The sequence below is a fragment of the Ochotona princeps genome, chromosome 2 (genome assembly GCF_030435755.1).
Source record: "Ochotona princeps isolate mOchPri1 chromosome 2, mOchPri1.hap1, whole genome shotgun sequence".
NCBI lineage: Eukaryota > Metazoa > Chordata > Mammalia > Lagomorpha > Ochotonidae > Ochotona > Ochotona princeps.
In genome coordinates, this window is record NC_080833.1 from 110,990,562 (window position 1) to 111,004,729 (window position 14,168).

At 45.0% G+C, this 14,168-nt stretch overlaps 1 protein-coding gene across 2 annotated transcripts in view; it reads left to right on the forward strand.

Annotated features, from left to right (window-relative positions):
• Nucleotides 1–14,168, forward strand: part of LOC131479514 (SLAM family member 5-like) — a 57,641-nt gene that overhangs the window by 20,537 nt on the left and 22,936 nt on the right. The window contains exons 4-5 of one of the 2 annotated variants that reach the window (XM_058660471.1): nt 12,531–12,827; nt 13,839–13,981. In XM_058660471.1, the coding sequence (XP_058516454.1) occupies nt 12,531–12,827; nt 13,839–13,981 (440 nt within the window). Of the gene's footprint in view, nt 1–10,763; nt 11,148–12,530; nt 12,828–13,838; nt 13,982–14,168 lie in introns of both variants that reach the window. The other variant, XM_058660472.1, reaches the window with a different exon arrangement.

Consider the following 14,168-nt stretch of genomic DNA (forward strand, 5'->3'; position numbering starts at 1 on the left):
ACCAACAGAAAACAGCAAAACCCATGCGATATAGTTTCCACTAATCTTTGTTGAAGTGTGTCTCCTCCAGACAATAAACAGATGGGTTTTGTTTTTTAATCCAGTCTACTAATCGATGACGTTTGATTGAGCTTAAGTCATTTACATTCAGAGTTTAATATACATGGATGTTACTTTGGTCCTGTCATTTTAGGAATGGGTTGTTCATTGATTTAGTCTTCTGTTGTCATTTTACTGGGATGTTCTTCCCGTTTGCCTTTGGTTTTGGTAGGTGCTGTTCCTCTTCTCTGTCAAGAGAGCATCTTGAAGTATCATTTGTAGGGCAGGTTTGAAAGAGGCAAATTCTTTTAGCTTTTCTTTACTGTGGAAGAATTTTATTTCATTTTCAAAGATGAAAGAAAGCTTTGCTGGATATGTTATCCTGGGCTGACAATTTTTTTTCTTTTAGAATCTGGAATATGTCCCTCCATTCTCTTCTTGCCTGTAGAGTTTCCTGTGAGAGATCTCCTGGAGCTTAATTGGCATTCCTTTATATGTCAACTGATATTTTTCACGCGTACATTTAAGGATCTTTTCCTTATGTTCTACTGAAGAGAGCTTGATTTTCATATGTCGTGGTGAAGCTCGCTTTTGATCAAGTCTTTTGGGAGTTCTGTGCCCCTCCTGGATCTTGTTTCCCAATTCTTCTCCAGAGTAGGGAAATTTTCCTTTATTATTTCATTAAATACGTTTGCAAACTCAGCTTCTCTTTCTGCACCTTCTGGGCCTCCCATAACTCTTCTATTTGGCCTCTTAATAGTGTCTTTCAATTCTTGAATACTTTTTTTGGCCTGATCCAGCTCTGCTTCCAGCTTTTTGTTTGTTTCCCCCTGATGACAGGAAATATCTTCCAATCCTGAGATTCTTTCTTCTGCTTGCTTCATTTTATTTTGGAGACTCTCCACTGTACTTTTAATTTGCTCTACTGTGTTCTTCATTTCTGATATACCAGCCTTGATTTGCTTTGTTGCTTCCTTAAATTCTCTGAACTCTTGCATGAGCTTCTCATTTTTGATCAGAAGCTTTAAAATGAGTCTTATGGATTTTGTATCCCCCATTTTCTCGATGTCTTCCTCAGTTAACTCTGAGGTTGGCATAGGGTTTTGCTCCTTTGCAGGGGAATTTTCAGTAATATTCATTGTGCCTTTGTCTTTTCTTTTGCTCTTGATCATTGTACTTCTGGTTAGCAGAGTCTTCTCCTTGGGGCAGGTTTCTAAGCTGTGTCACCCACAGGTCTACAATGCAATTTTACTTATTGCGGTTGGTACACAACTTTTTGCTTGCAGTCACTTGTGCCACAACCTCCAGTGAGTTCCAGTTCTGGGTTCTTATGTCAGATTTCCACCGTGGTCTCCACAGCCCCAGCTCTTGGCTCACCACTCTCCACCTCCTGTGATACCGTGCTGAGGCTGCATCGTTGTCTCTGTAACCTTTCTCCCATTTCCGGTTGGAGCAGGTCCCAGGATTAGAGAGACACCAGGTGTCCTATGTAATTAGGTTGTTGGTGGTGCTGATCTTTTCAGAACCTGTTGGACGTTAGGTCTGGGTGCCACATGGACCTATTTTGGCTGGTATGATGCCACAGTCGGTATTATTTTCCTGCAGGACCAGTGCAATCCAGTGACGTCAGCGAGTTCTCCCGAGCTCAACACATGCACAGTTCTCTGTTGTCTCCTGCAGTCCCAAAGCTATTGCCACAGTGCCCAAAATGGTGCCTGACGTACCACCACTACAGTTCTTGATCTGCTGTCCATCAGATCTGAGGGCTTCCCAGACCTGCTCCAGGTGGAACTCGTAGAATGCCATGTTGTTGCAGTTCACTGAGTCAGAAATGAGCTCACTTCCAGCTCAGTGCATGCTCTGTCCTTTCCCTTGGCCTTTCCCCCTTATGCAAAATGGCGCCCAATTCGCCCAATTCAGCTGTAGGGGGCTGACCGGGCTGTGAAATCTGCCCTGTTCTCGCACTGCCCGTCTGTGATCTGCTGCTCTGTCTCTGCTCCTGGTCAAATCAAACGGACCAGCAAGACAGACAGATCTTTGGGTTCACTCCTGAACTCCCAGTGAAAGTCCCTTCCCACCTTGTTGCAGGTGGAGTTCCGGCTGCTGGTGGAGTTCCAATCGCTGTGCTGGAGTATCAGTCATTCCTTATTATTGGAATTCAATTGTCCATAGACTAGTGTACCTTCATGAAGGAGTGTTGTCTTTTTCTCCTTTGAATTTCTACTCTAAGCACAGCCTTTTGTTGAAATTTGCTCACAACAGATGTTTCATTGAATAGTCAATGATCTGGTACCTTGAGTGAACCTCATGTTCTCTAACATTATTTATTTTATTTTATTTAAAAAATTTATTGGAAAGTCATGACTACAGAGAGAAGAAAGGCAGGGAGAAATATCTTCCATTTGCTGCTTCACTCACCAAGCTCCTGTAATGGCCGGAGCTGAGCTGATCTGAAGCCAGCAGTCAGGATCTTCTTCTGGGTTTCCTGTGTGGGTGCAATACCCCAAGGTTTGGGCCATCCTCTACTGCTTTTCCAGGCTACAAGCAGGGAGCTGGTTGGGAAAGGAGCAACCAGGACATGAACTGGTGCCCATATGGGATCCTGGTGCTTGCAAGGTGAGGAATTAGCCACTAGGCTATTGTGCCAGGCCTGCTCTCTAACTTTAGTGTAGGAACTGCTGGAGAGATTTCATAGAACAAGGTCCCTCTTCTGTCCTCTTCCCATGCCTATCCTGGAGTCTCAACTGGTGTTAACCACTTTGTATGGCCAGGACTCTGGACTGAGAGCCTAATGGCTTCCTTCATACCTGGCTGTTCCCCTAGCTGTCCCTCTTCTGTTGAGAAATCCCAGCATTGGCACTTTGATACAGCTGTTTCCCAAATGTGGTGATCTTTATAATCAGACGTTCGCAGCTTGAGTGGTTGGGAAAACTTCTCTGCTGTTTCATGATTTACTTTTCTGAGTGCCTCCTCTAAGAAGCTGTTCTTGAAAACCTTGACCAAGGTACAAAAGTTATACCAGAGGTAAGCATTTGGCCTAGTGGTTACAAATCTGGTTATTGTTCTTACGCACACCTGAATTCTTGGATTCAATTTCTGACTCTGGGCTCCTGATTCCATTTTCTGCCAATTTAGACCCTGGAAGGCATAGGTGATCAATAGAATCATTTCCTTGTTACCCACGTGGGAGACCCGGATTGAGGTCTCAGCTCCTGGCTTTGCCCAGGATTGTTGGTCTCTGGGGAGTAAACAAATGCATAGGAACTGTCTCTTGAAACAAATAAAAACAAATATATATTGATTGCATCCCCAATATCTGTCTGGAAGATCTTTTTATTTTTCCCAGTATTCCATCCCCAGTGATGAACTTTTCCATGGGTGAAACCAGGCATTGTGTATCTCAGCTTCCCTGGCTTCAGCAGGAACTTGATGATCAGTGAATGACTCTTCCATGTTCCTCCCATGCCAGCTGCTGAACTAAGTCCCTTCCAACTTCTACACCTGCTTCCTCTCTTAGTCTCGTCCGGGCAATGGCCACTGCAGCTTCTGTCCTGCCTCATTCTTTCCTTATTCATTCAAGAAGCAGGTCAATGTGAGAGCTGGACATTTATCTGTCCTGAAGGCCTACTTCTGGGTTTCTCAAGTATTTCCACCTATTTTCACAGTCAGCAATACTAGCAGTTTCAACTAAGACAATTCATAATTGCTACCTAATGCTTTGGGTAAATTCACAGTCATATCAGTTGCTGTTTTGTCTGTGAGGTTACTTTGGGACTTCTCTATCCCTTCACTGCTGTAATTACCCTCTGTCTGGCACTCCCAGTGTGGAGGTCAACAACAAGGAGCCTAACCTTACAGTCCATAGCAAGGCCCATAACCCAGGCTGGGCCATGAAGATCATTCAAATGTCAGAAATAGATTTCAGTACTGCTGGTCATCTGCACTCTGAGCCTGATGCCTATAGGTCCCTTGCTTTTCTCACTCTTGTCCAAGCCCAGCTGTCCTGGTCTGCCTTAACTGGAGCTGATGGCCACAGCTCTTCAAGCTGCCCAGACCTATCTCTCCCTTCTGCCATTCCCAAGTGGCACTCTCAGGACCCTCATGCCTGCATGTTGAGGGCTCTTCCTCTGGTGTTGCTTAGACCCCAGATGCCTTCCCACTGAAGACCTGCCTGTGCATGGACATTGTTAATCCTCACTGCCTCTGCTGGGTTATTGATGTGGGTCTTGGTGATCACATGAGCTCTGACAAGTGTACATTGTAGAGGTGCTGACTGTGCTTGAGGAGCTGGGTTCTGCATCCTGAGTAAGGAGGTAATGGAGGCAGGATGGGTATTTGGAACTTACAGAAGAGTGGCCTCAGGCAGCAGCCTGGAATGGCCCTCATTGACATCCAGCAATGTGACATCCAACAATGCAACAATTAGAAACATCCAAATTCTAGCAGCAGCATGAAGTGGGCTCCTTTGTAATATCTCCAAAAGGGTCAAAGTAACTTTAAGCCACCTTCATTTTATTCCAATTATATTTATAAAGAACTGTAACTTCTAGAACTATAGGATAATAATAACTAGTAGTGTTAAAGTCGCTTAGGTTGTGTTGCTGTGTAATGGCATCTATAAGCATATACAGATGTGTGTCATCTCATGGTCACAAACTCCTGTGATGGGTCCTCTGAAGTTTCTGGCTTGGATCCATTTTCTGGACTGCACATTTTGAACAGACAATCATTTACTTAGGATATGTACTAGGCATGTCCAAGTTGTCACGTTTAAAATGCATCTAGTTAAAGTGCTTCCTACAGAACTTCCCATTCCTCTATCTTTCTGTTTGTTCTGGTAATAAAACCTCAGTGTAATCCATACTTAATTCATTTTCTTCTTCCTCATACTCTTTTTAGCTTATATTGATCAATTTAATTCAGATTTTAAATACATACAGATTTTCATTGTGTATGTGCTCATAATATTACTACCCCCCTACCTGTGTTATCCACTCCTTGTTGATGTATGGAATTATAGATACAGTCAAATCCCGTATAAGTGTATGCTCTGTTTTCCTTATGTATATGAATATATGAGAAAGTTTAATTTCTAAATTAGGTCCAGGAAGGGATTGAAAATAATTATATAAAAAAACAAGTATCACAATGCAGTATAATACAATTTTTGTGAATGTTTTGTCTTTAAATATTGTATTGTACTATGCTTGTCCTCTTGTGATACAGTGGGATGATGCAATACCTACTTCAGGATGTGAAAAGAGGTGAATGAGGCAGGTAATGTGATGTGACATAGGCTTCTACACATTAGTTCTTTGAACAGAGGACTATAACATTTCAATTGATCTGATAAGCAGAATGATTGTCACATGCCCACATGTGGGTAGATGCAGGTAATGGATATGCTGGACAAAGGGAGGACTTAGATTCTTTGAAGTAAAGTAGGATGTCAGCTCAGGCAGGATGTAAGGGTAGAGGGTAGATGGGATTTGTGTGTGTGAGAATAACGCTGGCTGTGTGCGCAGGGAGGGAGTTGAATGAGAGGTCAGCATGTGGTGGACCCAAGTCAGCGCATACTGACCTTTGGTTTGCCTCCATCCTGCTGGGTCCTGCAAGGTCTGTCAGCCTACCTTCCTGGGCTCCACCCCCCAGTTGCGGAAGAGCAAATGGGTTTTGTGAGCACAGCTTTTCCTGTTTCTTTGCTGTGTCCTTTTTCTGATTCTTCCTCTTTACCTGCAGAGGGCCGGAACTTCCATGGGAGCCCCCGTTCTCCACTGGACCTCGGGGCTCCTGGTATGCCTCAGCCCCCTCCTCAGTGAGTGCTGGGCTGCATGGAAGGGTGGGCTATGAGAGGGCTGGGTTGGCTTGGGCTCTTGAGTACTGCAGGGCCTTCGGGACCTGTAGTGTGGGAAACAAGAAGAGAACTTGGTGTAGAAAGTGACAAATATATCACATTCATCTGGGCCAGGATGGACATAAATGGGAAAGAGGAAGATGGCATTTGGTGGGGGCCTGGAATTCGAGGTGCGACCATGGAGCCTGTGCCCTGGGTTTCAGAGGGGACCTTCTCCCAAATCATGAGACCTCCTGCTTCTACACAGTGAAACACAGGTGGAGTCATATGCTGAGAGGGCCAAGGACTGACTATGAATGCTGCTCCTGGGGAAAAGGCTTGTGGAGGGCTCCCCAGGCTGAACTCAGGGTTTCAGATAGTCTCTGTAGTTGTCTTGGTGTGGGAATTGGAGGAGGTGCCTCTGGCATGGATGGTTTGGGCTCTGCCCCCAGCAGTTCACCCTGGTGGAGGTAGGAGGGTACCTGAAGCTCTCAGGCTCTCCTTACAGCTGCTCACCCAGTTTGTATCCTGTTTCAGTGTATGTTTTACTTGGAAATGCTGAAAAATATTTCTTTGGTTGCAAGTTATAGGATGATGGTGCCCTTCAGTTCCCTGGGAGCTACCTCTTTCCCCACTATATAATGCAATTATGATCCAGGGTTCACATTCAAAGTGGACTGTATCATGTGTGCCATCATATAAAACTCTGGGACACAGGAGGCCCATCCAGAGGCATGACTGAACTTGTGCAGTGGTTTAGTTCCACAGGTACTGTGGGGTAGAAGAAACAAAGTTACCAGTCATCTTGGGAGGGCTCCAATTTCTTAACTGTAAGACTAGTGAGTTTTGTCAACAAGATGCATGAAAGTATACACTGTGAGTTGTTCAGCTTTATAAAAGGAGAAGCAACCTTCAAGATGTAAAATTTTTACACCCGTGTGTTGATAAATGTGTTGAAAATGGAGAAGGAAACATCAAATGGTGAACATGGACTCAGGGACAATGTGGAAATGGGGTGGACACAATGGACATGTGAAAGCAGAGATGACTGGGAGTGAAACCCAAAGGGAACAGAGAGAAGGTCCATCCCAGTTATGGTTGCAAATGACATTGATAACATGTATATGATGTGAGCTTTGTGAGTATCAGGAAATTACATAAAAACTAAAGAGAAAAGAGCCATTTTAAGTATAAACTTTGAGGACGCTTTTATAGCTCTGAGCTTTGATTAATATTTCCTATAAAAACATTACCTTTACTGATTCAAAAGGCAGAGTTATGTGGGAGGAAGAGACACGGAGATAAGGAAGGGTTCCAGCCACTGATTCACTCCCCAAATAGCTGAATCAGCCAGGGTTATGGCAGGGTGGACACCGGCAGCCTCTGACCCATCCTGGTCTCCCACGATGCACATGGTCCCAGACACTTGGATCAATGTTTCACTGCTTTCCCAAGTGGATCAGCAGGGCATCACATGGGAAGTGGAGCAGGCAGTGATGGAAGTGGCACTCTATTATGGGGAGCTGGCATCCCATAATAGAGTGCTGTGCTTATACTGCTGTGCCACAAGCCAGCTACAGGGATTTTGGTTTTAAAATTTAACTACTGGGCCTGGCGGCGTGGCCTAGCAGCTAAAGTCCTCGCCTTGAACGCCCCGGGATCCCATATGGGCGCCGGTTCTAATCCCGGCAACTCCACTTCCCGTCCAGCTCCCTGCTTGTGGCCTGGGAAAGCAGTCGAGGACGGCCCAAAGCTTTGGGACCCTGCACCCGTGTGGGAGACCCGGAAGAGGTTCCTGGTCCCGGTCTTTGGATCGGCATGCACCAGCCCGTTGCGGCTCACATGGGGAGTGAATCATCGGACGGAAGATCTTCCTCTCTATCTCTCCTCCTCTCTGTATATCTGACTTTGTAATAAAATAAATAAATCTTTTTAAAAAATTAACTACTATCTGAGTTTGGAGTTATGGATTAGAGATGCTTAATAGGGATGACTTTGTGATGAAGCAAACCGCCTGATCTTAGCAAGGGATGGACCCTTACCAGGCAAATGTAGACCCCTCCCATTTTTACACTGTTGTTGGACACAAGAACACATTACATTATATGGAGTTTCACCATGTATACTGTGCTGGAATGCTAGAAAGGAGGGAAAGAAAAAGAGAACAGAGAAGTGAGGAATCAGGAAAAAAAGAAGGAAGAGAGGAAGAAAGATAAAAATCTAGAATTTATTATTTCTTATCTGGAGCAGAGATAGGAAGTGATATTTTCAAAGTCACAAGAAACTTCTAGGAATGAAACTGGTGTCCCCTATTGGCCTGACTCCTGTGTTACTGACCTGGACCTGAGCTGGAAATTGCTCTTCCTCCTTACAGAAAGTCTGCAGTTTTAGGCCTGGATACATAAACACTGCTATACCCAAACATCATCCAGAATTTAAGTGAGTTTCAACTCTATATTGTGGAAACAAGCTGCCACTGAAAAGACTGCAAAACATTCAAGAGAAGCTTCTGCTAGGCTGGGCTGAGGTATGCATGATGTCCACCAGGGCGTTTATCGTGGGTGTACACACAAGCGATCTGTTAGTCTTAACTATTTGGAACAGCCTGGAGTGACCCATCATTCTTTTTGTTTTTAATTTATTTTCTTTATTTGATCTCACAAATGTCTTCTGCTTTTAAGATTACTTATTGGAAAGGCAGATTTATAGAAGGAGAGAGACTGACAGAGAATAGAGAGCGCGAGAGAATGAAAGCGAGATGAGACACAGAGAGATCTTCCTCACTGGTTAACTCCTAAAATGACTTCAATGGCTGGAGCTGGATTGATCTGATGCCAGGAACCAGCAGCTTCTTCTGGGTCTTCCACATGGGTGCTCTGCTGCTTTCTCAGTCACATTAGCAGGGAACTGGGTTGGAACTAGAGCAGTAATGGCTCAAACTAGTGCCCATGTGGGATTTGGTGTTGCAGGCAGTGACTCAACTTGCTTGTGATAACATCAGCCCATTAGCAACCTCATAGGGAATTTAAGTGAGTTCTTAACTCTGCCTTGTGAGAAGAGAATGCCTGTAAAAAGCCAGTGGAGCATTTACGAGAAACACCTGCTGGCCGGCTGAACTGTACCTTATATTAACCAGATGTGTTTGACGTGAGCGATGTGCACATAGGGTTCCTTGGTATTGCTTACAGGAATCAATTGGGAGCAACCCTTTGCTCTTTATTTCCAGGAGTGTTCTTAAATTCATCAATAGCTTCCTTTCCACAGACGTTGTTAGTGGCCGGTTCTGTTCTAAAGAAGGTAATTTCTATCTGGTAGTGAGTTTGCACTTCTCTAGAACCTGCCTTTTTGGTACAAGTCAATGTGAATTTGTTATGATTATTGTGGACTGCAAGAGATCACATCGTACACAACATATGATGTTTACAGGATTCTTTATTGTCCAAGCTTAGCAAGAGCAAGTCCTGTGACAACCCATGAACAACTGTGCAGTGCGGCTGAAATCAGGAGTTTTTGTACTATCATCCTCCAATATGATTGAGAACCATGCAGGACAAAGTTTCCATGTATTTGATTTACTACGTTTCTGGAGGCATGAAGAGAGTTGTCTGATTCCAAAGTTTCCATGTAGGGATTTTTTTTTTCTAAAATAGCACAGTGGGAAGTAGTAGGAAGCCAGGTGCTCAGAGCCTCTAGAGCCATTTCCATGCTGTCAATTAACTTGAATGGCACAGGAGGCAGGAGGCAGGACGGGCGGGGCACACAAGGGGTTCTGGAGCCAGTTTCATGCATTGAAATCAGTTGAATGTCGGGAGAGGAGGTACGAAGGGCAGCTGCTGAAACTCTGTACTATCAATAAACTCGAAAAGTAGGTGCTAGCCACCAATCTTCTGCACCCCATCACAGTGATTATAAATGAAAAATTACCACTGTGGATTATATAAATTCAGACTAGATTTGACCTGTTCTATAGTGTTACCAGATCATGAGAGTCAGTATGTCTATGTCTCTCTTAGTCTGTCCTGAGTGTACCTTACATTATCCTTCTAACAGATTGTTTACCTGCTTCATGTGTACTACAGTGTGAGACTGGTCAAGACCACTAAAATCTTGTGTTAGGTTGAGGGATAAGCCTTGTGAGGCCATTCTCCCTGGTCACCAGCTCACTGTCTATGTTGGAGTGGACTGTTGTTGAGTCTGTTTGGGGCTCGTTTAAGAGCGGGGGTCCCAAGCTGTCGCTGTGGGCCCTTCCACTGTCCTCCACAGCAGGATAATTCTTCATCCTCAAGCTCCTCCGCCTTCTTTGTTTTCCTCCGCCTGTGTACCTGAGAGTGGCCTCAGGGACAGAAGGCTCCCCCTACTATGTGGGAACTTGGTCTGCAAGGCAGTTTGTGAACCAGGGTATGACTTATGCTAGCTGGGCAGAGGAAGCTACCAAAGACTCAGCCAACCCACTGAGTTCCTGCCTGGTTAGAAGCAACATCAGCTTCTTCCTCGATGACCCTTCTCATGATGTAGACAGGTTGAAAGACAAACACTGTTCTGACCCGAATTACCTATCAAAGTCCCTCAGGATGGTGTTCTTTTGGGAGAGGTCTCCAATTTTGTCTCTTAGCAAGTCCAGTTGCCCTCCCTCTCACATGGGAAGAGCAAGCTGCTTCTCTGAGTTCTACATTCAATAAGCACTTAACTACCAGGGGTCATGATTGTCACCACACTTGTACCTGTGGACGGCATGTGTAACACAGAGTATCCATATGTTCCCCACCAGCTGCTGGCCCAAGGCTGCCAATTAAGGGACTGTTTGGATGGTTTTGATTAAAAAGAAAATATTTGCTTCTCTTATTTGTACTTATTGAGAAAGTGTTCTCATTTCTTCTTTCCAATTCTCTAGGCTTCTGCCGCACCTTGGCCAACAGTCCTCAAGCTCAACGCTCTGGGGTTACGGATCCTGGTGATGTGCACTTTGCTGTGAAGGGGGTACGAGGAGATGCTGTGTGGTTCCACGTGGTTCTGAAGTCAGGAGAGATGCTGGAGGAGATCATGTGGGGCTTTGGACCTGAGTCAGCATACACATACTTCCTGCGAGTCAACAGTGGGCCAGACTCTCCCAAATGGCTTGGCCTTCAGGACAAGTTCAAAGGGAGAGTCCATGTGCCCAACATGACATTTCTTATGATTGAGAATTTGATCCCTGAAGACAGTGGGCAGTACCGGGCTGTGGCCATATTCACAGGAGGATTATCACTTAATCAAGTTTTCTATCTCTCTGTCTATGGTAAGTGACAGTCCTGTGTGTGCCCTGGCACAGTTCCTGGTGTTGGCCCAGGTCTACTGTCCTAGGCCTGCTGGGCAGGTCTCATTAGATGGTGCTGTGAGTGTGTGTCTGCCTTTCTGAGCACAGTGCATGTACTCACCGACAGACAGCAGAGAGCCTCTTGTGGTAAGAATCAGTTTAGTGATTTACACAAGGCAAACATGAAACAGGGGACTTTGAAACAATAGTAGGTTTTTTTTTTTTATAGCACTGTGGTTCCACCATTTCTGCATTTTTTTCTGTTTTTAAAAATTGTTTACTGTAGTGGCTTAACAGAGCAAAGATGTATTATACTCATGTGATGTAAGGATGTGAAGGAGCATCCTTTTCTTGCCTTTTCTTTCTGTCTAGGCTGTTGCCATAACTTGGGGCATGGTCCTTTATTTATGTAAACCTGCCAGGGTTGGTCAGATCTCACTTTGCATTCTTTGACCTCTGGTTTTTTAATGACCTACCATGCTGTGATGCTGGCCCCTTATTTGCTATCTTCATTTCCCTTTGTCATAAATTTTGTGTTTTCACATGTTCTGAGACTGATGACTTGGACGTTGCTTAGCCCACTGTAGAGTCCACGTGTATGTAAGATCTACCTGTCCCCTCTCTTTTCCTCACCACCAGATCACCCCGATTCACCCTACACTCCAGAAACTCAGCCCTCAAGACCCTGCCTGGTATAAGAGAAAGTTCACATTGGAATATGTCCCAAAAACCTAGTATTCACCTATTTTTCCTGTAAATCCTCTCCTCTTTGTGAAATATCCTGCAACAGAGCAAGTAGCTGAAATAACAACTTTGGTCTCATGTGATTTCACAGATGGGCTTGATGAATTGATTTTTCTCTTCCTGACTGTGCCACAAGCTCAGTGGCATGTTCTACCCACACTCAGAACTGTTCTCCTAGGTCACCACCACTACATCACCCACAAGCATGGGGAGCCTGGGCCTCTCCCTAGCCATCCAGAAATGGCTTCTTGTCCTGCCTCCCAAGGGCTGTGCAGTCCAAGGCATCACGGCAGCTTCGGCCCCAGGTGTCGCTTCTGTCTTAGAGTGACCCCACTCTCCTAGAAACCATGGGCTCTGGAAGATGGAATCCAGTGTTTGCTATACCCTGGGAAAAGTTTTAGGGACTTGTTCATTATAGAGAAATGGGGTGTAAAATCTGGGCTATTATTCCTACTGTCACTTGTTCAACATTTGACTTTGGGGAAACTGTTTTGTCTGTGATGTGCTCCTGCCTTCCTCACAAGGTATTGTCTGGGCTTCAGTGAGGTCGTGGTGAGAATATGTGGCCTATGATAACTGTACACAGCTGAGACCCCATGCTTCTGTCTCTCTCTGCCCCAGAGCCAGTGCCTGCTCCTCACCTCATGGCCAAGTCACAGTCTTTGATGTCAGGCTGGTGCAACGTCACCCTGGAGTGCAATGTCACAGACGCCACTGAGGACCTGAACGTGACCTGGGAGCACACTGGACTAAACAGGGAGCTGAAGCAGGGAGGGACACAGCGACCAGCCTCCACCTCCTGGACCCTGGATGTGAATCTCCCTATGAGTCAGCTGAGAACCAGCCTCAGCTGTGTGGCCAGCAACCCGGTGGACCAGAAGACTGCCACCTTAGATCTTGGCGTTATCTGTGTCCAAGGTGAGTATAACAGTGCACTGGCATCTAAGGGTTTCATGCTTTTCTCTACCATGTCAATCAACACTATCTACTTTTATATCATTACAGAATTCTGAGAATAACTTGCCACTTCTTGCTGATTTTAAGCATTTCTGCCATTTAGGGAGGTCAATTGCAAGCTGTATCCCCCATCCTCTTTTCACTGTGGGTCTAAAGTCATCTTCTGAGAGAGCAACCAGATTGTGTCCTGTGTCCGTGTGGTCTCTGTGTGAGCTTCAGTGAATCCCTGCAGGGCTCTGTGTTCAGATGCTTCTCTGTCTGGTTTTTTTTTTTTTTTTTGGCCACACTTTCACATATCACCATGAACTGCTTGAGGAGTTTTCTTGAAAGTGTCCTGCTATATTAGATTTTTAAGGTATCACTTTTTGTAAGAAAATGATAATGGGCATCGTAACTGAAGCAGTAAAAACCCATTTATGCATATGATTTTTCCATAGACTGGAGCATCTTAAGAGAAGGGGTTCATCCCTTACTTTCTTTGAATTCCTGCTCCAAGCACAGCTTGTGTCCTAGTTTTCTCACAAAGGTGTTTCATTGACTCATCCAATGACCTGGTACTCTGAAACCAGGATTAGAACTTCAGCTCCTGGCTTGCCTTAGGCAGTAGACTCTAGGAGTCATGTGAGCTGTGTCTCTAAACCTAAAAGAGGAAGAAAACAATAAAGAAAAAAAATCATACCTACCTTTCTGCCATCCACAATCAGCCTGAAAGCTAGTGTTATCCTCTAAGCTTTGCCTCTCTATTGATGAACTTCTCCAGAGCCAGAGCCATGTTTTGTGGCTCTCAGCTTCCCTGGAACAAGCAGGAACTTGGTCACCAGAACCAAATCTTCCATGTTCCTCCCACTTCAGCTCTGAACTAGGTCTTGCCCAACTTCACCTGCTTTCTCTCCTCTTGCCTCTGGCAATAGTTACCTCTACCTCCTCCTGCCTCATCCGTATTATTATTACTTATTAATTTTTGTGTGACAGAATCAAAGTCTCATGGACAGAGCCTTTTTATCTTTGTTCAAGTAATTCGGGGAGCTCTTCTGGTTGTACTGCTGATCCTGGTTGTTGTACTGTACTTTTGGAAGACTCACTGGGGGAAGAAGAAGGAGACTGGAACAGGCAAGGTACCCTTTCCTTTTACTGCCCAGTTACCACCCCCTTTAATCTAGGTTCCTTCACCTGTGTTAGCTGCTAGGCAGTGGACACTGCAGAGTTGGTGGTGGTCATGAACTTGGGATTCATGACATGGCAAGGATTGGAGTCTCCCAGGCATAGAAGCAACCTGCAGTCTGGTTATGACAGGTTGTACCT